The sequence below is a fragment of the Chlorocebus sabaeus genome, chromosome 5 (genome assembly GCF_047675955.1).
Source record: "Chlorocebus sabaeus isolate Y175 chromosome 5, mChlSab1.0.hap1, whole genome shotgun sequence".
NCBI classification, from domain to species: domain Eukaryota; kingdom Metazoa; phylum Chordata; class Mammalia; order Primates; family Cercopithecidae; genus Chlorocebus; species Chlorocebus sabaeus.
Window position 1 is genome coordinate 64174740 of NC_132908.1, and position 27738 is coordinate 64202477.

Sequence of the window (27738 nt, forward strand, 5' to 3'; positions counted from 1 at the left end):
GCCGGCTCGCGCGGCGCGCCTCGGAGTCCCGACCCCAGTGCAGCTTCTACTCAAGCACACTATAGCTCCGCTGTTCTGGCCGGGCCGGACCGGACGCGGCTGGAGGGGCGGGGCCAGACGGAGGCGGGGCCGAGGGAGGGGGTGGAGCCAAGATTAGTCCCCGAATGCGCGCGTGGAGGTAACCACTGCCGGAGGCGGGGCCGGCGCTAGCCACTCACAGGGCCCGCTGGGAATCCCGTTAGTTCACTGGCTAGGAGGGCGGGAAAAGCCGAGCTCGCGCCCCGCCTTCGAGAACGCTCAAAAGGCTGGAAGGCTTTCTTAGGTCTGGGGGTAGCAGAGGGGTGTTAAGGCAGATTGGGCAGAAGTTTCCTTAGATAGTGGCCGGCCAGGTCTCCCTCAGTTGAGGGGCAAGATGGCCCTCATTCCTTCCATTTGAGGGATGAGTGCCTATGGTTTCCTCATTTAGGGAAAGCAGTGAGAGGGGTCCCTTCAATTTGGAGCAAGAAGTGAAAGTAGATTCCAACCAGTTTGAAGGAAGAGGTGGGATCAGTTCCCTTTAGTTGTGGGAGGAAGAGGGAAGGATGCCCTTCAGTTTTCAGGGAAAAGATTGGGATGAGTCAGTTTGAGGGGGCAGATAGAACACGTTCCCCTCAGTTTTGGAGAAAAAGTGGGATGGGTGCCCCTCAGCTTGAATGAAAGTGGAGACGGTCCTCCTCTGTTTGGGGCGAGATGAGCCGAATGCCCCTCAGATTTGGAAAAAGTTGGGTGCATCCCGCCTAGTTTGAAGGGAATCAGGAGGCTGGGTTTTTCATAGGTTCCTGTCAGCTTCATGAAAGAGATGAGACAGTTCTCTGTAGTGTGCTGGAAAGGGAGGGCCAGGTGCCCCTTGGTTTGGGAGATGAAGAACAGCCTCCCTCTTCGCCTGGAATGAGCTGGGCCAGTCTGGGCCTTGGGGTTTCTGGGACGTTGGGGGCAGCGTTGTCCGTCACTGCTTTGGGGAGCGTCCAGTGCGCGTGCGCAGCTCAGGTCCGGGCGGGGGCCGGCAGGGGGTCCCCGGCTTGGGAGAGCGGCGCGGAGGGCGGCCAAGCACTGTCCCCTGTCGTTTGCACCCGGCTACGCCTGGGCCCCAGGGGGATGCTGCTCGCCGCCCAGCAGCGCTGGCCGAGAAGGAGCCGTACCCCTCCCGTCCTGACCGCGCCCCCCGCAGACCCCCGCTCTTCAAGCTGCTGGCTGCCCGGGGGGGCCGTGGCCGCGCACCGCTCTGGATCTGGTGGGGGCAGTTTTGGGGAGGTTTAGGGGCGCGGACTCGAAGGAGTAGGTTGTGGAACTTGGGGGAGAGCTGCACTGGGGAATTTCCGGAGCTGGGACTGATTTAGGGAGGAAAGAGGAGGGAGTCCCCGACTACGAGAGTCCGAGGCAGGGTCTCGGAGCCCGGACCTGGCTTGGGGGTATCGGAGCCGGGATTGGGGGGAGCGAGCCCCACGTGCCTGTGACGCGGGGGCGCCCGGTAGGTGGCGGCGGCGACGCGGGGCCGGCGGCCGTGCGGTGCCGGGAGGGCGGCTGGGCAGGCTGCAGGATGCTGCGCGCCGCCCTGTCCCTGCTCGCGCTGCCCCTGGCGGGGGCGGCCGAAGAGCCCACCCAGAAGCCAGAGTCCCCGGGCGAGCCTCCCCCAGGCTTGGAGCTCTTCCGGTGGCAGTGGCACGAGGTCGAGGCGCCCTACCTGGTGGCCCTGTGGATCCTGGTGGCCAGCCTGGCCAAAATTGGTGAGTGCGTGTGTGCGTGCGCCAGGTCGACCGTCAGCTGCGGACCCGCCCCCAACACCCCCACTTCCTCGGTCCTCAGATTGGGGCTGGCTTCTTGCACGGTGCTGGGACTTAGGTTTGGATTCCACAAATCCGAGCTCTCGCCCAGTTCCTGCGTCGCCTCCTGTGGGTCCCTGGTCCCTGTCTTCTCCCCTGGGAGCTCTGAGGATTTACCTTTCTGAAGGGCTGTCCCTCGCTCTCCCCAACTCCATCTGCAGGCTCCTTTGCCCTCTCCGCTCCCCTGTTCCCCTTGCAGTAGGCCCTCTTCAGTCTGGTCTCTCCCCCACCAATCCCCAGCCTCCCAGAAACCTCTGTCACCGGTAAGGACGTGTGGGGACATTGAGGGGAGGGTGTTCTCCCACGAACACAGGCATCCTGGTTCTGAAAAAGCAGCCTCCCCTGGAGACCACGTCCAAGTGTCCATTCCCTTGGGAAACTATACTGCTACTTTTCCTCCAGCTCTCCCCTGCTGCCCACTTAAAGCTGCTGCCTTCTTGTGCCTGTGTGTAGGGGCCCCCCAGCCGGGTTCAGGTCCACATTCTTCCCACTTCAGGGTATAAGAAACTTCCATGTATGGGGGCCTTCCTGTGTGCTGCCTACCCTAGATGCTTTCATACATCCAACCTCTTCAGTCCTGACAGCATTGAAGGCTGTGCTTCAGACTTCTTTTTCCCTGAATAGAGCTGCTTTTGCTTGCATCTGCTCCTTCCTCCTCCCTTCTGAGCAGCCAGTGGTCCCTCCTCCCACCAGAGACCCTCCTCCTTCTCTCTGTTGTGCAGGCTCTGCTGTGGGGGTGACTAATTATAGCTGAGCGTTGCTACTCTCTCCCCATGGATGCCGGCACAGCCTGTACTCCAATCTCACCAATAGAGCCTTCATGGAGGAATCACCCAGAGCCTAGAAATTGCCCCCCTTCTCCACAGGGACACTGCTCGGGGGTAAGGGGGCTGGGCAGGAACAGAACTTTCCACTCTGCTGTGGCAGCCTAAGATTAATAATGGAAAGTAGAACTCGATATGCCTTCAGGGAGCATGGTTCTGTGGGGCTTAGATCACAGGGCTGGGGTTAATGCATAAACAGATGAAGATGAAATGGGGTCCCTGAAGGAGAGAAGTGGAAGACCAAAGTAGTAACAAGTACAGAGAGATCTATGACCACCTTTACCTTAGAGGCCCAGCAGCAATGACAGTAAGAGTGGAAGGAGCCTCAGATTTGGAGCCAGCAATTGGGTTTGCTGAGAAGTCTGTGAGTTGCAGAAGAGTTCCTGTCTTAGGGCTTATAGCAACAACTGTAGTTTTCCCCATAAATCATGGTTCTTTTTCTAGTTTGGATGACATCTCCTATGGAAGTGGGAGAAGAGAGCCTCATTTTCACAAGCCAAAGAAAATCCTAGAATGAGAGAAAAGGCAGAACATTCAGGAACACCTTCCCCCAGCTTCATTGATAGACTTTTTCCCTTTTATTAAACAAATATTTACGTAGAACTCACTATGTGCCAGGCACTGTTCTAGGCCCTTTGGGTACAGCTTCCAAAGGGCACCGTCTTGGGATAGGGTCTCACACAGGCTAATTTAGAGGTCTACTTCCCCAACACCCCAGGGATCATGTAGAGAGAGATGTGTTCACCTGTGGTCTGAGGACTTAAAGGAGAGCCAAAGAGTTTATTTTAGAGGACAAAAGTAGGAGTGGCAATAGTGTTAGAAACCCTTTTCTTCTCTCCTCCTACAGACAGAACTATTCTATTTAATTAACATTTGGTGTGTGTCTAACATACTATGTGTCTGACATTATGCTAAGCACATTTGCATACTTTATATCATTTTATCCTCACCCTTGATGCTGGGTATTTTTCCTATGTTACAAAAGAAGAAAATGAAGTTGAAGTAAGTTAAATAATTTGCCTGAGATCACACAGAATGTGCTAAGGCTAGAAGAAGACCTGGAGATCTTCTGACTGCTAAAGCCAAAGTTTAAAAAACTACGCAGTCCTGAGTGAGCCCATATAATGAAAGGCACATTGGGCTAGGAAGTCTACACAGCTCCTAGGAGGTATAATATACATTCTGGTCCAGTTAAGGAGTGAGGACATTATAATAGGTAACATTTATTGAGTGCTTACTGTAAATTAGTGTGCTAAGTGCATTTGAGTAGATTGTCTTTTTTTTTTTTTTGAGACGGAGTCTCGCTCTGTCGCCCAGGCTGGAGTGCAGTGGCCGGATCTCAGCTCACTGCAAGCTCCGCCTCCCGGGTTTACGCCATTCTCCTGCCTCAGCCTCCTGAGTAGCTGGAACTACAGACGCTCGCCACCTCGCCCGGCTATTTTTTTGTATTTTTTACTAGAGACGGGGTTTCACCGGGTTAGCCAGGATGGTCTTGATCTCCTGACCTCGTGATCCGCCCGTCTCGGCCTCCCAAAGCGCTGGGATTACAGGCTTGAGCCACCGCGCCCGGCCTGATTGTCTTTTTTTTTTTTTTTTTGTGACAGAGTCTTAGTCTGTCACCCAGGCTGGAGTGCAGTGGCATGATCTCAGCTCATGGCAACCTCTGCCTCCCAGATTCAAGTGATTCTCCTGCCTCAGCCTCCCAAGTAGCTGGGACTACAGGCACCCATCATCACGCCCTGGTAATTTTTGTACTTTTAGTAGAGTCAGGGTTTAGCCATGCTGGCCAGGCTGATCCAGAACTCCTGACCTCAAGTGATCTGCCCACCTTGGCCTCCCAAAGTGCTGGGATTATAGGTGTGAGCCACTGCGCCCCACCTGCAGACTGTCTTTTTTAATGGTCACAATAATCTCATGAGATCATTATTGTTTTTACTCCCATTTCGCTGATGAGAAAACTGAGTCAGAGACGTTAAGTTATTTGCCCTGAGATCACAGAACTAGGCTTTGAATCCAAGCAACTTGTCTCCAAAGGCCCTGATTTTTACAGCTATCTTATATATAAAAAGATACCAGGTAGCATTTGCTGAGGTTCAAATAATGGCTATGGATAAGGATGTCAGAGAAAGGTGAGGTCCCCTGAAGATGAAAGTATAAAGGAAGGGACACTTCTAGAAGGGGAAAAAGCAGTAAAGGCCTAGGTTACCATGATGTGACAGGAGCACTAAGAAACAGATGACTTTGACTGCAGGTGAGGGTTTGTAGCCCTGGAGATGGGAAATTCTAGAAATCTTACATATTTCTCCTCCCTTGGTCCCAGTCTTAGAAGGTTGGCCAGGCGCAGTGGCGCACGCCTGTAATCCCAGCACTTTGGGAGACCAAGGCGGGTGGATCATGAGGTCAGGAGTTCAAGACCAGCCTGGCCAACATAGTGAAACCCCGTCTCTATTAAGAATACAAAAAAATTATCTGGGCATGGTGGCGCATGCCTGTAGTCCCAGCTACTTGGGAGGCTGAGGCAAGAGAATCACTTGAACCCAGGAGGTGAAGGTTGCAGTGAGCTGAGATCGCACTACTGCACTCCAGCTTGGGCAACAGAGTGAGACTTCGTCTCAAAAACAAAAACAAAACAAAACAAAAAAAACCTGGGAGGTCATAGGCCTGTTTGTGGGAGGATATTCCATAAACTGATCTATCCTGCACTCTTTTTGCATTGCAGTATTTCACCTGTCTCGGAAAGTAACATCTCTGGTCCCTGAGAGCTGCCTGCTGATTTTGCTGGGCCTGGTGCTAGGGGGCATTGTTTTGGCTGTGGCCAAGAAAGCTGAGTACCAGCTGGAGCCAGGCACCTTCTTCCTCTTCCTGCTGCCTCCTATTGTGTTGGACTCAGGCTATTTCATGCCTAGCAGACTGTTCTTTGACAACTTGGGTGCCATCCTCACCTATGCCGTGGTAGGCACACTCTGGAATGCCTTCACAACAGGCGCTGCCCTCTGGGGCTTGCAGCAGGCTGGACTTGTGGGTGAGTGACCCTAAGACCTGGGCTTTGCCAGACCCATCACCCCTCTCCCTTCTCCTCAAGCTCTGGAGGTCCATGCTGGTGTGAGCCATGCCCTGAAAGCTCCATCCTAGGTCCCTCCCTCTGGAGTGCAAGGCAGTGCTCCTGATGGGGTTCAGGCCTCATCTAGGTCTCTGCCAGTCTGGGCTTCTGCAGCATAACAGCTGAGCAGGAGCCTGGCTCCTAGCTGTGTGTGGGCTGCCAAGGCTGGGGAGCCTGCGTTACCACTCTGTTGCCTCCTGCCCTCTGTTACCACATTGCCACTTGCCAGCCCTGCTCCCCTGAGGCACAACTGCACATCATTTCTGCAAGGGCCTTCTGTCCTGGCTCTCCCCAGGCCAGGTCAGGGTGGTTTTCTGTTTTTATTATTATTATTATTTTCTTAACTATATGTTGTCTATAATAAATTCATTATTTTAAAACATTTATTTTTTAAATAAATATAATAGGTATTTAAAAAATAAATAACTATTATAAATCCATCAAATGCTGGCACTACACTGGGTTTTATCTCCTTACTTATCCCACTGACTCTTCATAGCAAGCCTTTTGTGTAGTTTGTCACATTTAATGGATGAGGAAATAGAGCCCTTTACATTTGTTTGCTATCAGGTCCAAGGTTAGCAGAAAAGGTCTGTTTTTGTTGTTGTTGTTGTTGTTTCTTGTTTTTTTGAGATGGAGTCTCACTCTTGTCCATGCTGGAGTGCAATGGCATGATCTTGGTTTACTGCAACCTCCACCTCCTGGGTTCAAGCAATTCTCCTGCCTTAGCCTCCTGAGTAGCTGGAATTACAAGCATGTGCCACCACACCCGGCTAATTTTTGTATTTTTAGTAGAGATGGGGTTTCACCATGTTGGCCAGGCTAGTCTTGAACTCGTGAGCTCAGGTGATCTGTCTGCCTTGACCTCTCAAAGTGCTATGATTACAGGCGTGAGCCACCGCACCTGGCATCAGGTCTGTTTTACTGAGGCTCTTTGCCTTTAGGTTGCCCTCTCTTGCTACCTTCTTTATTTCCTAACGCAAGAAATTCATTCAACCCTCAAGGTTGATGATTCACACTTTTTCCAAGGTATTACAAGAAAACGTTTACAGTTGCTACCTGGGACTCTAACCTGGTTTCCCTATTGAGGTAGTGAACTATCTGGGGCAGGAAGGGAAAGGAGGACATCAGATCATAATAACAGTAATAGATAATAATATCTTTTGGGTGCTTACTATATATTAGGCATTGGCTAACTAAGGAAATTTTATTAGTCTCAATTGTAGACTAATAAGTCTCAATTGGAGACTCACGGAGAAACTGGGGCTCATAGAAATTATATGACATATTCAAGTCCCATCTGTGGTGCTTTTCCTACTATATTCAGTCCTCCACCCCTGCTGAGAATTGTGTCACATCCCTTTGGCTAGGAACCACAGGTATGGGAGAAAGCACTCTTTTGTTATTCTCCCTAACAAAAATAGTTGGCAGCCAATTTCCATTTGCTGGTAGTTATTATTACTGTTGCTACAGTGTTTTTTCCCTATTTTATTATTTATTGTTTTTTTGAGACTGAGTCTCACTCTGTCACCTGGGCTGGAGTGCAGTGGCATGATCTCAGCTCACTGCAGCCTCCGCCTCCCTGGTTCAAGTGATTCTCCTGCCTCAGCCTCCCAGGTATCTGGGATTACAGGCATGCACCACTGCACCCGGCTACTTTTTGTATTTTTAGTAGAGACAGGGTTTCACCATGTTGGCCAGGCTGGTCTTGAACTCCTGACCTCAGGTGATCCAGCCAGCCTCGGCCTCCCAAAATGCTGGGATTATAGTCGTGAGTCACTGCGCCTGGCCTTTTTCCCTATTCTAAATGGCTGGGTTGAGTTTTGAAACAATCTTGTGAGGCCGGCAGATGAGGAGGCATGGCTTAAGGTAAGCCATATGACAGTGATAGAACCAGCATCATACAGTTGGTAAGTGGCAAAGCCAGGCCTTAGGCATAGGTAGTCTTTTGATCTGCAGGCTGATGCTGTCTTTGCCAGCCCAAGTCCTCTTTAGGCTTCATTGTCGTATCAGCAGGGGTGGAGCCTGGGCTTGTCCCAGGGCGTGCTGCAGGAGACTGGGTCGTCTTCAATGATTGGCCTGTTCTACATGTGTCCCTTAATAGCCCCTAGGGTGCAGGCTGGCTTACTGGACTTTCTGCTGTTTGGGAGCCTCATCTCGGCGGTGGACCCCGTGGCCGTGCTAGCTGTCTTTGAGGAGGTGCATGTCAATGAGACTCTCTTTATCATCGTCTTTGGCGAGTCCCTGCTCAACGATGCAGTCACCGTGGTGAGCATGCTCAGCTGACTGCCATTCCCTGACCCCAGGCTGCATGCTCTGACCAGCTAGGGGTCTGTGCAGACTCAGACCCTTCCCGTGGGTCCCCTGGGGGCAGAAATATGCTGTCTGCTTTCACTGTCTCCCAGCAGTCCCAGTTGCTGCCTTCCCACCTCACTGCTGACTCTCCTCTTCTCGCTCAGGTGCTGTACAAGGTCTGCAACTCCTTTGTGGAGATGGGCTCTGCCAACGTGCAGGCCACTGACTACCTGAAGGGAGTCGGTCAGTATTTCCCTGCTCCCAGCTGGCACTGGAGGTCTGCCTCCCCTGGGTTGCTGAGGGCCTCCCACCCCACATCAGGACAGAGGAGGCTATTCGGGTTGCCTCATCTCCTCCACTCCTCTATAGATAAATGGGGTCTGGGAGGGGCTTGCCAGGGATCCTGGCTCTGGGTTTTGAGCCCCTGGAAGTGCGGTGGGCATCATCTCTCACTCCCTGCCAGGCAGCAGTCTTGTCAGCCCGGGTAGGGTCCAGGCCAGGGGTCATGCTGACAACCCACTCCTCCCCCAGCCTCCCTGTTTGTGGTCAGTCTGGGCGGGGCAGCCGTGGGCTTAGTCTTTGCCTTCCTCCTGGCCCTGACCACACGCTTCACCAAGCGGGTCCGCATCATCGAGCCGCTGCTGGTCTTCCTCCTCGCCTACGCAGCCTACCTCACTGCTGAAATGGCCTCGCTCTCCGCCATTCTTGCGTGAGTTCTGGGGGCCTTGCAGGCAGATAGCTGGGAGGGGGCACTGGAGATGGTTGCCCCTCATAGGGACAAAGGCAGGAACTTCAGGAGTCCATAGGTTTCCCTGAGCCCTTGTGGTAGTGGGAGCCTCAAACTCTCCTGGGGAGTCAGTAAACCTTAGGCAATATTTCAGGAGCTGCCTCCAGAACTGTCCTCAGCACCCTCAAACTCTCTGGGTATAGGCTGGGCTGGAAATAGACTTCAAGGCCTGGGGCCGCCAGCTCTGGAGGCCACAGCACTTCTGATGCACAGAAGGTGCATCAGAGAGCCCGCTAGTCAGAGCACATTCCTGCCACCTTCCCTTCCAGGAGACACTGAGTGGGAAGCCTGGAGATCTGGACGATTAGCCCAGCACTACCACTCAGTCTTCAGGCCTCCCTGGGCTTCAGCTTTGAGAGTCTGACATCCTGTGATGGGCAATGCCCCCTCCTGCAGTATGCTCAAACCCCAGAGGCTGAGCACCCTGGAACCCTTCCCCACTTGCCCTGTCTCTCCATCCTCTCCCAGGGTAACCATGTGTGGCCTGGGCTGTAAGAAGTATGTGGAGGCCAACATCTCCCATAAGTCACGCACAACTGTCAAATATACAATGAAGACTCTAGCCAGCTGTGCTGAGACCGTCATCTTCATGCTGCTTGGCATCTCAGCTGTGGACTCTTCTAAGTGGGCCTGGGATTCTGGGCTGGTGCTTGGAACCCTCATCTTCATCCTGTTCTTCCGAGCCCTCGGTATTGCTGGCACCCTCTGCTTTCCCACTCTCCTTCCTGTCCCGCCCCTCCCCACAGCTCATCTCCCCATCTGGGTCCACATCCTTGTCAATTCCTAAGCCTCCTCTTGTTGCTCACTTGTCCCAGTCCCTGTTAGACTTCAGCCCAGATACGTGGTGCCATCCACTCCTGCGTCCTCCACTCCCAACGCTTTGCTCCCACTGGCCTCCCTCCCGCTGTAGGCGTAGTCCTGCAGACCTGGGTGCTGAATCAGTTCCGGCTAGTCCCTCTGGACAAGATTGACCAAGTGGTGATGTCCTATGGGGGCCTGCGGGGGGCTGTGGCCTTTGCTCTCGTCATCCTACTGGATAGGACCAAGGTCCCTGCCAAGGACTACTTTGTAGCCACCACTATTGTAGTGGTCTTCTTCACAGTCATCGTGCAGGTGGGAGTGCCCACAAGGCTGGGTAGGGAGAGGGTCGGGCAGGCCCTGGGGGAGTCTTGAAGCCTGTGGGACAGGGGCTTCTCTTCCCACTGGGAGATGGAGGGCCCTGACTTCCCAGACCTTGAGTGCAGTGGGGTGGGGGTACTGAAGCTGAAACCTCATTATGGGGAGAGAAAGGCAGCAGGGAAATGAATAGGAATAGGGCAGGGCTCACCTCCTGCCTGTCCATAGGGCTTGACCATCAAGCCACTGGTCAAATGGCTGAAGGTGAAGAGGAGTGAGCATCACAAACCCACCCTGAACCAGGAGCTGCATGAGCACGTGGGTACCAGAACCCCAGCCCTCACCTGTGCCTCTCGACCTTCTCCTATTTTGGGCAGAGTCCTGATCCAGTCCCCCTACCCACCCCCCTTCTAGACTTTTGACCACATTCTGGCTGCAGTGGAGGACGTTGTGGGGCACCATGGCTACCACTACTGGAGGGACAGGTGAGGGAGCTGCCCCGAGGCTCCTTCAGCAGCAGCAGCCCCACCAGCCAGGGAAGCACGGGGGATGTGCCACACTTCTGAGAAGGGACAGAGCCAGGTTCAGGCTGGGTGACCTCTGCCTGAAGCCCCTCAGTGGCATCCCAGTGCTCTCAGGTTAAGACAAGGCTCCCCAGCGTGGCCTGCTTGGCCCTGCATGGTTTGGCAACTGCCAGACTCCAGCCTCGTCGTGCTCTGCTCTGTCTTTGACTGTCTGCCTGCTAATTCCATGGACCCTGCCTTACAGCCTCAGGACCCACCATGCTCCCCCAGCCTGGCCACTGGGACCTTCTCTCTACTAGAACACTCCTTCACCTCCCTCTCACTTACTCAACTTCGATTCATCCTTCAAAACTCATCATAGGCTTCAATTGTTTAGGGAGGCCTTCCCTGGCCTCCCTGGCTAGGACATACCTGTGTCATATTCTCTAATTATCCTTTGTAGTTCTTGTCATGGTTGCAATTTTACAGTGATTTGTAATAATTTCAATTACTGTCAGGCTTTCCCATGACACTGTAAATTCCATGAGGGCAGGGACTAGCCTTGAGATTCTCTCTGGCTGAGGCCCATATCTAAAAAGCCAGGCCAGTGCTGACAGTGTCCTTGCCCCGTCTGAGGAAGGGCCACCTGGCCAGGCCTTGGGAATGGGACTCAGGGCCGGGCCTGGCATCCTCTGTAGGTGGGAACAGTTTGACAAGAAATACCTGAGTCAGCTACTGATGCGACGGTCAGCTTACCGCATCCGGGACCAGATCTGGGATGTGTACTACAGGCTCAACATCCGGGATGCCATCAGCTTTGTGGACCAGGTGGGCCAGCAGCTACCAGGTGGGCCAGTGGTGGGTAGGCAGATGGGCAGCAGAGCAGGACAGAAAGGGGTGGTAAGCAGGCTGGCCCTGAGCAGGGAGTTGGGAATTCCCAGCTGTCTCCATGGTCTGGTGAAGTGGCAGTGGCAGGAAGCAGCTGGGTCTGGTGCTGACATTCAGAGTCTGGCAGGCAGTCCAGAGAGGTGGGAAATAACTGGACTCTGGAGTCAGCAGATGTGGCTCAACCATTATCACTTCCAAGCTTGTGACCTTGGGTAAGTCACACTCTCTGAGCCTATTTCCTTAGCTGTAAGAAAGCAGGCATAAGAGGCTGGGCACGGTGGCTCATGCCTGTAATCCCAGTACTGTGGGAGCCTGAGGTGGGTAGATCACTTGAGGTCAGGAGTTTGAGACCAGCCTGGCCAACATTGTGAAATCCTGTCTCTACTAAAAATACAAAAACTAGCCAGGTGTGGTGTTGCATGCCTGTAATTCCAACTACTCGGGAGACTGAGGCAGGAGAATCGCTTAAATCTGGGAAGCGGGCTGGGTGCGGTGGCTCATGCCTGTAATCCCAGCACTTTGGGAGACCAAGGCGGGTGGATCATGAGGTCAGGAGTTCGAGACTAGCCTGGCCAACATAGTGAAACCCCGTCTCTACTAAAAATACAAAAACTAGCGAGGCATTGTGCTGGGCACCTGCAGACCCAGCTACTTGGGAGGCTGCAGCAGGAGAATTGCTTGAACCCTGGTGGAGTTTGCAGTGAGGATGCAGTGAGCTGAGATTATACCACTGCACTCTAGCCTATGTGACAGAGCGAGACTCCATCTCAAAAAAAAAAAAAAAAAAATCTGGGAAGCAGAGGTTGCAATGAGCCGAGATTGTGCTACTGCACTCCAGCCTGGGTGACAGAGTGACTCTGTCTCAAAAAATATAATAGGCCGGGTGCGGTGGCTCACGCCTGTAATCCCAGCACTTTGGGAGGCCGAGGCGGGTGGATCACGAGGTCAGGAGATCGAGACCATCCTGGCTAACACAGTGAAACCCCATCTCTACTAAAAATACAAAAAATTAGTCGGGCGTGGTGGCGGGCACCTGTAGTCCCAGCTACTTGGGCGGCTGAGGCAGGAGAATGGCATGAACCTGGGAGGCAGAGGTTGCAGTGAGCTGAGATTGTACCACTACACTCCAGCCTGGGTGACAGAGCAAGACTCCGTCTCAATAATAATAATAATAATAATAATAAAATAGGAAGCAGGCATAAGAGTACCTATGTTATAGATTTTGTGAATTCAATATGTAAAGTGCCTAGCACAGTACCTGACATGTCAAAAGAGTAAACTAAGTGTTCATTATTATTATTTTCTTTATTACCCCTGACTTCTGGGCAACCCTCCATCTGATTGCCGGCTGAACTTGGTCTTGATGCCTGCAGGGAGGCCACGTCTTGTCTTCCACAGGTCTCACTCTGCCTTCTATGCCCAGTCGCAATTCTGTGGCAGAGACTTCTGTCACCAACCTGCTGTGAGTCTTTGAGCCCCATCCCCTTCCTCATATTCCTCTCCATTGTGCCCTTTCTCTGAATCCCTTCTGGGGGAGATTTGTCAGCATCTTTGCATCTGCCCTTCTCCTGGCCTGTGCCTCCTGCCCCTGCCCCAGCACATGTGTCCCCTGCTTCCGGCAGGAGGGAGAGTGGCAGTGGAGCATGTCTGGATCTGCAGGTGATTGACACGGTACGCAGCGGCCGGGATCGTGAGGATGCTGTGATGCATCATCTGCTCTGTGGAGGCCTCTACAAGCCGCGCCGTAGGGTGAGAGCAGGCAGCATCGGGATTTTGAGGGGGTGGAGGTGGTCTGAGGAGAGCTTAAGAGGCAGCTTGTTGGAGAGCTGCAGATGCCCAGCTAAAGAGTGTGGGTTTCAGCCGGGTGCAATGGCTCACGCCTGTAATCTCAGCACTTTGGGAGGCCAAGGTGAGCGGATCACTTAAGGTCTGGAGTTGGAGACCAGCCTGGTCAACGTGGTAAAAGTGAAACCCCATCTCTACTAAAAATACAAAAATTAGCTGGGTGCGGTGACACGTGCCTGTCATCCCAGCTACTCGGGAGGCTGAAGCAGGAAAATCACTTGAACCCGGGAGGCAGAAGTTGCAATGAGCTGAAGTCTCACCACTGCACTCCAGCCTGGGCTACAGAGCAAGATTCCATCTCAAAAAAAAAAAAAGGGGTGTGGGTTTTATCTCATCAGTAATAAGAAACCTCTGCTTTATTTTTGTTTTTTGGAGAAAGGGTTGATGTAATACAAGCACTGTTTAAGGATACCTTCTCTGGTAGCAGAGTGCAGATCAAATTGGAGGGGGTGAGTTGAGAAACTGGGAGAGCCAGTTGGGAAGCTGGAGTGAAATATTGTGGATTAGGGCTGGGCGGTGGGAAGGGAAAGGGGCACATAGGCCTAGGTGATTGGCTCTGATGGTGAGAGGAGGAGGAGACAGAGTACTGGGGCCCTTGAGGGTCACTGGAGAATGATGGGGTCACTGACAGAAGCAAGAGCACTGAGGAAGCCTCCTAGACCAGCTTAGCCTATGGAAGGTGGGCATCTGTTTTAAATAATGGGAGTTAGTCCAATGCAGATCATGAAGCTTTACAGCTGGAAAGGCCCAGCTCATCCAGGAGAGAATCTGTTGCAACCCCACAAGAGGGCAGCAAGCCATTACCTTGCACCTTTCTAAAATGGGAAGCCAGCTGTCACCAGTTCTGGCAGTTTCAACAATCAAAGCTCTTACTACTGTTGAAACAGAATTGGCCTCCTTTAACTTGCACCCACTGGTCCTGATTTGACTCTTTGCAGCTCTGCAGAATAAATCTTCTAAAATTTCAAGACAGTTCCCTTTCACACAGGCTGTCTTGCCCTCAGGCCAGCATCTCTTACCTCCTGGTATGTCTTCTCTGGACTTAAAAAAACAAGACCCAGAATGGAAGTTGCTATTCTAGCTGTGGCTGGCCAGGGAAGGACCTAGAAGCTCTCTCACCATTCTAGTTCTAGAACTTGCTATTTCTCTTCCCAGAGGCCAAGATCCCTCCAGCCTTGGCTCACCACTCTGGGGCCCCACATTGTCCTTAGAAGCTGCTAAACTCCCAGGTCTTCCTCAGTTAATGGCTGGCAGACCCTGTCTCCCCTCAACCTATGGGGTTTTTAAAAAACCTTTCTTATTCAAAATTCCAGTAGAGTGAATAAAATAACTCATATTGATCTATCAACTAGCTCTGAAAAATCAGTGCATGATTAATTCTATTACATTCTGCAGCCCTACCACATCCCGCCCACACTTTATCTTAAAACAAACTCCAGACATCATATCACATCATCTCAGAATATTTCAGTATGTCTCTCTAGGTGGCAAGAACTCTTTTTTTTTTTTTTTTTGAGACGGAGTCTCGCTCTGTCGCCCAGGCTGGAGTGCAGTGGCCGGATCTCAGCTCACTGCAAGCTCCGCCTCCTGGGTTCATGCCATTCTCCTGCCTCAGCCTCCTGAGTAGCTGGGACTACAGGCGCCCGCCACCTCGCCCGGCTAGTTTTTTTTTTGTAGTTTTAGTAGAGACGGGGTTTCACCGTGTTAGCCAGGATGGTCTCGATCTTCTGACCTCGTGATCCGCCCGCCTCGGCCTCCCAAAGTGCTGGGATTACAGGCTTGAGCCACCGCGCCCGGCCGGCAAGAACTCTTACATCCAGTCAGTATTCAATAAGTATCTTTTTTCCAGCTGGATGTTCAAATCAGGGTCTAAAGAAGTCCACACTTAGCATTTGGGAAATATGTTTCTTTGTTTTAAAAAATCTATAATAGTTCTTTTTCCTCTCTCTATCTCCCTTGCTATTTATTTATTGAAGAAGCTGGATACTTTGTCTTGGAGAATTGCACATTTTCTAGATTTTGCTGACTGTGTTCCAGTGGTGTTGTTTAACATGTTCCTCCATTCCCTATATTTCCTGGTTGTTAAATCTAGAGGCCTGATCAGATTCAGGGACATTCAATAGGTATGCTATATATTTTCTGTGGTGTCACATCAGGAAGTACACAATGATTTGGTGTGTGGGGTGTGTGTGTGTGTGTGTGTGTATGTGGTGTTTATGTATAAGATTGGTCAATGGGTTCAGTCCAATCAGTTCATGTGTAGTCTGTTTTTCAAAAATCTGGAATAAGTTTGTGTGTATCCTGTTAAATGTCATCTTACTTGCTTTAGCCCATCATCCCATTGTTTGGTTCCTATGTCTGCCACCAAATGTCTCCTTCTTAGATTCATATCATCTGAACATTTGTAAAGACTGTTAACTTTGTATTCATCCAAATCCACATAAACATGTTGAACAGGATAGAGCTGAGGACAGAGCCCTGTGGCATGCTACTAAAGACTTTCCTCCAGACTGACATGGATCAAGCATTTTTGGGGTATGGTAACTCAACCAGTTCTGAATCCACTTAGTATGATAACACAATCCACAATTTCTCATGTTCTTCATCGAAATATCATTAGAGAGAGACAGAGATATCTAGTATGCAGTTAGAAGGATTACAGTTTAATAGAGAGATAAGAGCTGGAGAGAGATTTGGAAGCTCCGTATCAGGTTTTGTCACCTGGCTACCATAGAATCCCCTGGGGAACTTCCTGGCTTCACCTGGAGATTCTGTTTCTGTAGTTTGGAGTGGGACTAAGAATCTGTGTTCTTACTAAGTTCCCCAGGTGCTTCAAATGCAGCTGGTCTGATGACTGATGTTGGGGGACCACAGATCTGTATCACTGGGATAGCTGGGGCAGAGAGAATGGATAAGTTCTCTGGGGAGAGTGTTTCGAGGGGCAGGAGGAGGGCTAAGGATAACACTGAGGAGTGCACATGCGAGAAAAGGAAAGAGAGCCAAAGACAAGGAACTCTTGGAGAAGCAGTGGCAGGTGGTGCCTCAGGCCTGGGGCAGAAAGAGGGCTAGATGCTGTGCAGAGGCCTGGCCAGCACCTAGGCAGAGCCCACAGCACTGGTGACCAGCGAGAAGGCAGCACTGTGGAGTTGTGGACCCTGGAGTTGCATTTCTGGTATTTAAGGAAGTAGTGGGTAGGAGAGAAAGTGTCAGAATCAAATTATAAAAGTGTAGCAGCAAAATGGAGACAATGGTGTTCAGGGAAAGACATTCTTTAAGAAGGCAAGGGCAGGAACTTGAAAACAGAGGGGAGGGAACCAAGTGGTGAGGGAAGGAGTGAAGATACAGGAGAGTGGATAAATAGGAGGCAGCAGGAACTGCTGGAGGCAGGAAGGAGGGAACTGAGCAATGTGGAGGCCAGGGCTGGGCAGCAGTGAGCCTTGTGAAGGAGATGGACCCCTTCTCCCCAGGAGAGAGGGTACCTCCTGGTGCACAGTTAGAGGAGGAGGACAGATGGGAGACTTGAAGGGGGCTCTTAGAACTGGTTTAGGGAAGCAGAAAATATAAGATAAAGGGACCAGACTTGGGATATGAGGCAAGATAAGATGATTTGGCAGGCGCTGGGCAGTATTTCAGGGGATTACCAGTAGATGATAAAAAGGTCCTAAGCAGGGAGGGTAGAGGCAGAGGCAGTCTAGATGAGTGTGTAGTGGACTTGGTGTTGATAAGGGTTAAAAAGAGCATGGCCAGGCGCAGTGGCTCATGCCTGTAATCCCAGGACTTTGGGAGGCCAAGGCAGGCAGATCATCTGAGGTCAGGAGTTTGAGACTAGCCTGGCAACATGGTGAAATCCTATCTCTACTAAAAATACAAAAATTAGCCAGGCATGGTGGTGGGCACCTATAATCCCAGCTACTCGGGAGGCTGAGGCAGGAGAATTGCTTGAACCCCAGAGGCAGAGGCTGCAGTGAGCAGAGATCATGCCATTGCACTGCAGCCTGGGTGACAAGAGCAAAACTCTGTCTCAAAAAAAAAAAAAAAAAAAAAAAAAGATGATGGGGTGATCCTGAATTATTGGGACTGAGAAGGTCCAGGGTGTCAGGGGAAATAGTTATGAAAGTTCAAAGTGCAGCCCAGAATATCACGGTGGTGGTTGTAGAAATGGCTAGATGGGAGATTCCAGCTGGAGAAAGGATCCTGTGGTGTAACTAGAAGGGGGCAGGTAGGCTGGATGTGTGGGAGAAGCTCAGATAAATGGAGGTGCAAAGAAGAAAATGTCCCCTATGTTGTCACAGTAGCGGAACAAGACAGAGGGTCACCTTCAAACCAGAGAGAATCGGGAAAGGTTGGCAAGGGATGGGGAAGGCCAGGTTTGGGGGAATAAGTTCTGGGATAAAGGGAGGCTTTTCCCAGGGAACTGAGAACACAGTGTCTCTGGCTGGGTTCCTGTTGTATTTTTTGTTTTGTTTTTCAATCCATTGTTAATTCTGGAAAAGCTGGGCTGGCAGGGCCTGTGGTGAATATGTTGGGGCTGTGGCCTGGGGTTCCTGTGGGAGGCCAAGGCATCCGTCCTCATAGCCAGGCGGGGCTGTCATTGCCAGTACAAAGCCAGCTGCAGTCGCCACTTCATCTCAGAGGATGCACAGGAGCGGCAGGACAAGGAGGTCTTCCAGCAGAACATGAAGCGGCGGCTGGAGTCCTTTAAGTCCACCAAGCACAACATCTGCTTCACCAAGAGCAAGCCGCGACCCCGCAAGACTGGCCGCAGGAAGGCACGTCTTCCCTCAGGGACTCCTCTTCGGAGCTGGAGGCTGACAGCATGCAGATTTGAGCCCCCAAGTATTAGGATCCAGCTTAGGGGGACCCCCAGTTGGACAGTCCTCAGGGACTTGATGACTACAGCAGTTTGGGTTCCCTTTTAGATGTTCCTGGAGCCCCAGAAGTAAGGTGAGACCTTCAGAGGGAGAGCAGCCTCTTGGCCATGTAGTCACCTGCTGGGAGGCAGCAGGGCCTCCTACCAAAGATGAAAAAGGCAGGAGAAAAGGAGATTCCTTTGAGGGGCAGCTCCATGAGCTCCTAAGTCAGCCCAGGCTGACGCATCCAGATTTCTTGCTGGGGCATGGGTCACTCTTGCCTGGTTGGCCATGGGATGGTAGAACCACTGGGACTGACACAAATTCCCTCCCCTGCTGGGTTAGGAAAACTTGTCCTGTTGACCCCACCAGATGACAGGGTTGGGGTGGGAAGTCGGGGCCAGAGGCTCAAGTTTTCTTTCTTGGTCCTCAGAAGGATGGAGTGGCAAATGCTGAGGCTACAAATGGGAAACCTCGAGACCTGGGCTTTCAGGACACAGGCAAGCAGGGAGCAGTGTGGGATTGAGGATGGGAGGGAGGAGGGAAAGGGCTGGGGCTCGCCAGCCAGAATCCTGGATGACCCGCTGTAGGGTGCATTAAGCACCGTGAACTGGGGCTCTTCCTCCAGGGACTTGATTTCCAAGTTGGAAATGTTCAAAGCACTAATTAGACAATGTGTGACAGGAGGCATCTGATTGCTAACTATGGGTTATAGGCCCCGAGGACTTGGAAAAGGTGTCATGGAGAAGGGGGAGCTTGGTCTGGGCCTTGGAGGATGGGTGGACCCTGGGGCCCAGGGTCCTGTCTGCAAAGCCAATTTTGTTTTCTTTATTGAGATAGAGTCTCACTCTGATGCCCAGGCTGGAGTGCAGTGGTGCCATCTTGGCTCACTGCAACCTCTGCCTCCCAGGTTCAAGAGATTCTCTTGCCTCAGCCTCCCAAGTAGCTAGGATTACACGTGCACGCCACCACACCTGGCTAATTTTTTTTGTATTTTTGGTAGAGACAGGGTTTCATGTTGCTGGCCTGACTGGTCTTGAACGCCTGACCTCAGGTGATCCACCCGCCTCAGCCTCCCAAAGTGTTGAGATTCCAGGCGTGAGCCACTGCGCCTGGCTGCAAAGCCAGTTTTGTATGAGCTGAATGTTGATGGGCCTTCCAGCAATCCAAGTGCTCATGTTTCCAGTGGATCATGGGATTTGGGGCTGAAAGAAGAGGACGGGGGAGCTGGAAAGTGTAGTCCTCATGGCTTCCTCTGAGGACTTAGCTTCCTCTGGTCACCTCCTTGGGCTCTGCAATGTCAACTTCTCTCCCTCCCAAGTCCCCACCTCTTAGGCCAGTGCTTGAAACAGCCAGAGGAGAAAGCAGGTGTCTCTGCCAACATGTGTTCTGCCTAGGGAGACAGCGAGCTGGCTTGGGACTGTGCAGTCCCAACAGGCAGCTGCCAACCCAGGCCACCTGACTCTGCTCTTGTCACTGTCCAGCTGCTGTGATATTAACCGTGGAATCTGAGGAGGAGGAGGAGGAAAGCGACAGTTCAGAGACAGAGAAGGAGGACGATGAGGGGATCATCTTTGTGGCTCGGGCCACCAGTGAGGTTCTCCAAGAGGGCAAGGTCTCAGGTAATGGCTTCCTCCCTGCTCACCTCCCTTCTAGAACAAGCTGGTTTCCTTTCTCTTCACTCATGGCCTCTACTCCAGACAACTCCCTTTTCCTATTCACTAGTTTATTCCTATTCACTAGTTTTCCTATTTCCTAGAATAGTTTTCCTCTTCACTAGTTTATTCACGCCAGCATTTGCAGAGCGTCTTCTTCATACCAGATGCCCAACATAGGTGATACTCAACTCTCACAACAACCAAGATGGGGAAACTGAGCTCAGAGAGATTAAGAGACTTGTGACTTGTCCAACATCACACAGTAGAACCTGAATTTGAAGCTGACTCATCTGACTCCCAAGCCCACAGCCTTTCTTTTTTAAATTTATTTATTTATTTTATTTTATTTGAGACAGAGTTTTGCTCTTGTCATCCAGGCTGGAGTGCAGTGGTGCAATCTCCGCTCACTGCAACCTCCAGCTCCCAGGTTCAAGCAATTCTCCTGCCTCAGGCTCCTGAGTAGCTGGGATTACAGACATGCACCCCCAAGCCTGGCTAATTTTCATATTTTTAGTGGAGATGGGGTTTCACCATATTGGCCAGGCTGGTCTCGAACTCCTGACCTCAGGTGATCCACACACCTTGGCCTCCCAAAGTTCTGGGATTACAGGTGTCAGCCACCATGCCCGGCCTTTTCTTTTCCTTTTTTTTTTTTTTTAAAATGCCATTTTTGCATTGCTATAATCTTTTTTTTTTTTTTTTTTTTTTTTTGAGACAGGATCTCACTCTGTCACCCAGGCTGGATCATGGATTGCACAATGGCATGATCATGGCTCGCTGCAGCCTTGATCTCCAGGGCTCAAGTGATCCTCCCACTTCAGCTTCCTCAGTAGCTGGGACTAGCACACCCAGCTCTTTTTTTTTTTTTTTTTGAGATGCGGTTTCGCTCTTGTTGCCCAGGCTGGAGTGCAATGGCGTGATCTCAGCTCACGGCAACCTCCACCTCCTGGGTTCAAGTGATTCTCCTGCCTCAGTCTCCCAAGTAGCTGGGATTACAGGCATGTGCCACCATGCCCAGCTAATGTACTTTTAGTAGAGATGGGTTTTCTCCATGTTGATCAGGCTGGTTTTGAACTCCTGACCTCAGGTGACCCGCCTGCCTTGGCCTCCCAAAGTGCTGGGATTATAGGCATAAGCCACCATGCTTGGCACCCAGCTGATTTTTAAAAATTTTTTGTAGAGATGAGGTTTCACTGTGTTGCCCAGGCTGGTCTCAAACTCCTGGCAATCTTCCCTCCTTGGCCTCCCAAAATGCTGGGATTACAGGTATGAGCCACCATGCCCACCCATATCCTTTCAAGGCCATGCTGCTTCCCTTTATAGTCTAGTGAGGAACAGGAGGTGGTGAGCAAACCATGGGCTCTGTTGAGAGCCATGCCCTCAAGTAGAGCCCCAGGTGAAGGTGGCAGCCTGACCTGGGAGAGGAACCTAAATTCGTCAAAATGGAGTTATTGTGGACAAAAATACAGTATATAAGCATGTTTATGTACGTATAGAGACCTAATTCACTCATAATGTTAGTATCACTGATGGTTGGCACCCTCAAGTGTCTTTAAAATTTTTTTATTATAGAAAATTTCAAAATATACAATCTTAGAACTATAAAATAAACTCCCATCTATCCATTATCCAGCTTCAACAATTACCTACTCATAGCCAATCTTATTTCACCTAAGCCTCACCTATGCTCCTCCCTCCACTATTCCTTTGATGCAAGTCTCAAATATCATATCACTTTATCAATAAATACTTCAGTACATATCTCTAAAAGATAAGGATTCTTTTTTTTTTTCTTTTGAGACGGTCTCTCTCTGTCACCCAGGCTGGAGTGCAGTGGTGCGATCATGGCTCACTGCAGCCTTGAACGCTCCGGCTTAAGCAGTCCTTTTGCCTCGGCCTCCCGAGGAGCTGGGACTACAGGCACACTCCATCATGCTCAGCTATGTTTTGTTTTTTTTTTTTCTGGTAGCGACGAGGTCTTGTTATGTTGCCCAGGCTAGTCTTAAACTCCTGAGCTCAAGTGATCTTTACTTCTCAGACTCCTAAAGTGATGGGATGAAAGGTGTGAACTACCATACCTAACCAGACAAGGATTTTTTTTTTTTTTTTTTTTTGAGTTAGGATCTCTCTTTGACACCAGGCGAGAGTGCAGTGGCTAGATCACGACTCACTGCATCCTCAACCTCTTGGGCTCAAGCCACTCCACTTGGCCTCAGATAAGGATTCTTGATGTGTGCCTATAGTCAACTGAGCCCAGGAGGCTGAGGCTGCAGTGAGCTATGATCACACCACTACACTCCATCCTGAGCAACAGAACAAGACTCTGTCTCTTGGGGGACAAAAAAAAGAAAGGATTATTTTAAAAATATGTAACCACAATGCCTTTACCATATCTAAAATCTGTCATCAAATATCATTGTTCGAATTTCCCTGGTTGTCTCTCTCTCTCTCTCTCTCTCTCTCTATATATATATATGTATATACACACACCCCCACACACACACATATATTCACAGTAGGCTTATTCAATGTCCCTTTTAACCTATAGCAGTGATTCTCAAGGGGGATGGTGGTGGAGTGATTTTGCTCCCCCAGGGGACATTTGGCAACGCCCAGAGACATTTTTGGTTGTCACAACTGGGGAGGATGGCCTTGGATTGAGGGGTAGAGGCGAGGGATGCTGCTAAACATCCTACAATGCACAGGATAACCCCCCACAGCAAAGGAGTAGCTGTCCCAAAATGTCAAGTATCAAGTTTGATGAACCTGATCCATAGGTTCCCCCAAACCCCTTCCTTTTTTTTCTTCACAATGTATTTACTGAAGAAACCTGCTTATTTGTCCTACAGTCTTTCTCTGTCTGAATTTTGTTGATTGCATCCCCAAAGTGTCATTTAATATGTTTCTCTGTCCTTTAAATTTCCTTTAAACCAGTAAATCCACAGGCAGTGGCTCACACCTATAATCTTAGCACTTTGGGAGGCCAAGGTGTGCTGATCACCTGAGGTCAGGAGTTCGAGACCAGCCTGGCCAACATGGTGAAAACCTGTTTCTACTAAAAATAAAAATAAATAAAAATAATAAAATAATAAAATAATTAGCCAGGCTTGGTGGCAGGCGCCTGTAATCCCAGCTACTCGGGAGGCTGAGGCGGGAGAATAGCTTGAACCTGGGAGGTGGAGACTGCAGTGAGCTGAGATCGTGCCACTACACTCTAGCTTAGGTGACAGAGCAAGACTCCATCTCAAACAAACAAAAAAACGTCGCTTCATCAATTATTTGGTTACTTTGAGGTACAGTTCACCCAGTAAATGCTTGATTCTTTCATTTGTCAGTTTTCAGACCAAAGAGTTCATTCCCTAGCAGCCTCTAAAGGTGAATACCAAAAGTTTTTTTGTTTTATACTTTTTGTTGTTGTTATTACATTTTAATATGCCAGATCTTTCAAGAGATACCATTTTACTTTTAATCATAGCATCAATACATTTCACACATGTATTCAAGCAAGGAGCTTACTGGGCTGCTCAGGACTTTATCAATGAACAGATACAGGCTGTGCTTTACTTTGGAGAGCTGGGGTGGTTGGTGGCCACAGGGATTCTTTCCAGGTTTCTTCCTGCAGAACCTCAGGCTTCCTGTAATTCAGCCCCACCCCTGCAGTTCTGGGATTCTTAACTCAAGTCCCCTATGCCTCGTCATCCCCTTTGCGGCAAAGCTCTGGCCTCCTGTTAGGTTTGCATGAGTTCACACTCCTGGGCTTTGTCCTACCAAAGGGCTGTGGTGGGTACTCAGGCAGGAGGCCTAGCAGAAAAACCTTTGGCCTGCAGCCTCCAGGTGTTTCTTTCCCTCCCTGGTCGCTGGCATTTCTCCCTCGCTGGTTGGCTGGGATGGGGCTTGGCAGGAGGCTGTTTCAGAGACCGGTGCTACAGTAGGGTGAGGGGACTGGAGATGGGGCTTCCTTCATGCCTGGCTCCTGCTTTCGCTATCTTCTTCTTATTTTTTATTTTCATTTATTTATTTATTTATTTATTTATTTATTTATTTTTAATTTTTTTTTTTTTTTAGATGGAGTCTTGCTCTGTTGCCCAGGCTGGAGTGCAGTGGCGCAATCTCGGCTCACTGCAACCTCTACCTCCTGGGTTCACGCCATTCTCCTGCCTCAGCCTCCCAAGTAGCTGGGACTACAGGCGCTTGCCACCGTGCTTGGCTAATTTTTTATATTTTTAGTAGAGACGGGGTTTCGCCGTGTTAGCCATGATGGTCTCGATCTCCTGACCTTGTGATCCACCCGCCTTGGCCTCCCAAAGTGCTGGGATTACAGGCATGAGCCACCACACCTGGCCATTTATTTATTTTTTAGATAGAGTCTCACTCTTTTACCCAGGCTGGAGTGCAGTGGCGAGACTGCAGCTCACTGCAACCTCTGCCTCCTGGGTTCAAGCGATTCTCTTGCCTCAGCCTCCCAAGTACCTGGGATTACAGGCATGCGCCACTACGCCCGGCTAATTTTTGTATTTTTACTAGAGATGGGTTTTCATCATGTTGGCCAGGCTGGTCACTAACTCCTGAGCTTGGGTGATCCACCACTTTGGCCTTCCAAAGTGTTGGGATTACAGACGTGAGCCATGGGTCTCGGCCAACTTTCCTTATTTTCATTTGTTCGATGAAAATAATGTTTGATTTCTTGAGTAATTACTGTGTGCCCGGCCTGTGCTAGGTGTTGGGGACACAGTGGAGAGTAAAACAGGCTGTGGTACTTCCCCTCAGCAAGACATTCATCAGATAATTGCACAAATGGACGGCAGATGGAAACTGTGGCATGAATTTATGAGAATGTGCTTATACTTGAGGTTTCCACTGTATTGGTAATGAGTTCATGTGTACTCTCTGTCCTCAGGAAACCTTGAGGTGTGCCCAAGCCCACGAATCATTCCCCCCTCCCCAACCTGTGCAGAGAAGGAGCTCCCCTGGAAGAGTGGGCAGGGGGACCTGGCAGTGTACGTGTCCTCGGAAACCACCAAGATTGTGCCTGTGGACATGCAGACCGGTTGGAACCAGAGCATCTCATCCCTGGAGAGCCTAGCATCCCCTCCCTGTAACCAGGCCCCAGTTCTGACCTGCCTGCCTCCCCATCCACGAGGCGCTGAAGAGCCCCAGGCCCCTCTCCACCTGCCTTCTGATCCCCGCCCTAGCTTTGCCTTCCCCCCGAGCCTGGCCAAGGCGGGCCGCTCCCGCAGTGAGAGCAGCGCCGACCTCCCCCAGCAGCAAGAGCTGCAGCCCCTCATGGGCCACAAGGACCACACCCATCTCAGCCCAGGCACCGCTACCTCCCACTGGTGCATCCAGTTCAACAGAGGCAGCCGGCTGTAGCCCAGGGTCTCGGGGAGGAGCAGAAGGTGGAATCCCTGCAGGAAATACTCCCTGGGCAACGGGTAGAGCCCTTGCAACTTGACATGGGGCCAGAGGGGCCTGGGTTGAAGTAGTAATTGGGCTTCCTTGGGGCTGGTCAGAGGGGTCACCTGAGCTGGTCTTCACAGGGGCCTTTCTCACCACCTCCCTGCTCCTAACCCCTGCCACTTTCTGTTTCAGTAAGGCCTCTACTGTGGCTCAGGACCCAGTTCAGGCCTTCTACGGGCTAGGCCCAGAGACTTGGGTTGCTCCTCTCCCTTCCCTAGTGGGTTTTTCCAGGGACTCTTTAGGCAGCTGCTCCTGCTCCCAAAGCAAGGGCATCATTCCTATTCTTCAGTGGATGCCAGCCTTCCCTGCCCCCACTCCCTCCCCAGCACTGGGTCAGTGGTGTCCTGGCAGTGAGGCTCCGTGAGAGGAACCGGGGTGGGAGGTGGGGCAGGCCTCACCCTCGGGCTTTGCTGCCCTGTTGGGTCAGCTACCCATAGTCCATTTTTTAAGGGCAGTGGGAACTTCTGTCTCCACATCCTGCTTTAGTCCCTTCCCTTTGCTGCCAGGTATTGGGGTAATAGTTCCTCCTTTTCCAAGACCAAGGCCAGGAGGCTGGGCCAGGCTTCAGTTCAGGCCTGTTGCTTAACTGGGGTCACCCTAGGATCTGCTGCTCTGGTCTAAGTCTGGACCTTTCTGATCCTTGGGTCTGGGTTTTTTGAGGAGGGGACATAGTGGCCTCTGGGCTGCAATGTCACTACCTGAACATTCCCCAAACAGAGAAGGAACCCAGCATCTCAGGGCCACTGCTCCACTGCTCTGGGGGCTGGGATGCCTGGCTAAGCAGGGGCTGACAGCAGGTGACTTTCCAAGGGTCAGCACCTGCCTTGTGTTTTGTACCTTGAACCTAAGATACATTAAACATCTCTCAGATGGATGGGTGTCTTGTGTCCATGTGTCAGAGCGTTCTTAGGGTAGGGGGCAACAACAGGGGCATCTGGTGAAGGAGGTGAGAACCCAACTGCCTGCCCCAGGGATTGAGAACGGAGGGGAATCCTAAGCAGGACTGTTCATCCTTCTGGTCCCATCATGTGTTCCCTAATACTTTCCCAATGTTGTCCCCTTAGCAGGGGTCCTGCCATGGTGGTCGAGGGGATCACTGTTTTGGCATGGAGTTACAGAACTAGAAGTCTACAAAATGAGAAAGGCTGGCAGGGAAAGACCCCAGAGGTCAGGTGCCAAGCTGCCCTGATGCAGCACCCCACATACCTAGGACCAGATGAGCATTTCTTGAAAACCTGGATGCAGGTACAGGACACGTGAACATAGGTGGCCTTTTGCACATAACAGATGGGAAGGCAATCTCAAGGGCTCACGGGATTTGGTTACCCCGAGTGTTTATTTATTATTTTTGGAAACAGGATTTTGTTCCATCACCCAGTCTGGAGTGCAGTGTCACAATCAGCTCACTGCAGCCTGGAACCCCTGGGCTCTAGGAATATTCTCGGCACAGTCTCCCAAGTAGCTAGGACTACAGGTGTGTACCACCATGCCTGCTAAATTTTTAATTTTTGTTTTTATTATATTTATTTATTTTTAGAAACAGGATCTCACTCTGTCACCTAGGCTAGAGTGCAGTGGTGTAATCTTGGCTCACTGCAACCTCCACCTCCTGGGTTCAAGCAATTCCGTCTCAGTCTCCTAAGTAGCTGGGACTATAGGCACATGCCACCATGCCTGGCTAATTTTTTGTATTTTTAGTAGAAATGGGGTTTCACCATGTTGGCCAGGCTGGTCTCGAACTCCTGACCTCAAGCGATCTGCCTGCCTCAGCCTCCCGAAGTGATGGGATTACAGGTGTGAGCCACTGCACCTGGCATATATATATACATATATACACAAACACACACACACACACATATATATATTTTTTTGGAGGTAGGGTCTCACGATGTTGCCCAGGCTGTTCTTGAACTCCTGACCTCAAATAATCCTCCTGCTTTGGCCTCCTCTAGAGTTGGAATTACAGGTGTGAGCCACCTCACCTGGCCATCTCTGAGTATTTATGATGCAAAGCAGATAGTGTGGGGTCCAGAAACATGAATAGAAATCCCTAGATGGCCGGGTGCGATGGCTCACACCTGTAATGCCAGCACTTTGCGAAGCTGAGGTGAGCGGATCACCTGAGGTCGGGAGTTCGAGACAGCCTGACCAACATGGAGAAACCCCGTCTCTCCTAAAAATACAAAATTAGCTGGGTGTGGTGGTGCACACCTGTAATCCCAGCTACTCAGGAAGGCTGAGGCAGGAGAATTGCTTGAACCCAGGAGAACAGCTTGAACCCCGGAGGCGGAGGTTGCGGTGAGCTGAGATCACACCATTGCACTCCAGCCTGGGAAAGAAGAGTGAACCTCCATCTCAAACAAAAACAAAAACAAAAACAAAAACAAACAAAAGAAAAGAAATCCCTAGATAAAAGCAGTCCCAAATCCAATTCCACTGGTGTCTAAATGACTTAAAAGAAAAAAAAAAAAAAATTTGGCCCAGCACGGTGGCTCACACCTGTAATCCCAGCACTGTGGGAGGCTGAGGCAGGTGGATCACCTAAGGTCAAGAGTT

At 50.9% G+C, this 27738-nt stretch overlaps 1 protein-coding gene across 4 annotated transcripts; it reads left to right on the top strand.

Annotated features, from left to right (window-relative positions):
• The first annotated feature begins 207 nt into the window (after window positions 1-207).
• SLC9A5 (solute carrier family 9 member A5) lies at window positions 208-26052 on the top strand. Of its 4 annotated transcripts, none has more exons than XM_007993975.3 (16): window positions 208-1763; window positions 5403-5705; window positions 7888-8051; window positions 8243-8321; window positions 8610-8787; window positions 9334-9554; window positions 9776-9978; window positions 10210-10299; window positions 10396-10466; window positions 11183-11312; window positions 12746-12834; window positions 12995-13121; window positions 17816-17986; window positions 18501-18567; window positions 19552-19689; window positions 24623-26052. In XM_007993975.3, exons 1-16 carry the CDS (start codon window positions 1577-1579, stop codon window positions 25093-25095), a joined length of 2691 nt encoding a protein of 896 aa, XP_007992166.1. In that variant the 5' UTR covers window positions 208-1576; the 3' UTR covers window positions 25096-26052. The 4 variants fall into 4 exon arrangements, with proteins under 4 accessions (XP_007992166.1, XP_037864289.1, XP_037864286.1 ...); XM_038008358.2 differs by lacking the exon at window positions 208-1763 and adding an exon at window positions 2615-2740; XM_038008361.2 differs by lacking the exons at window positions 17816-17986; window positions 18501-18567; window positions 19552-19689 and having other exon boundaries at window positions 24623-24911.
• The last annotated feature ends 1686 nt before the right edge of the window (window positions 26053-27738 follow it).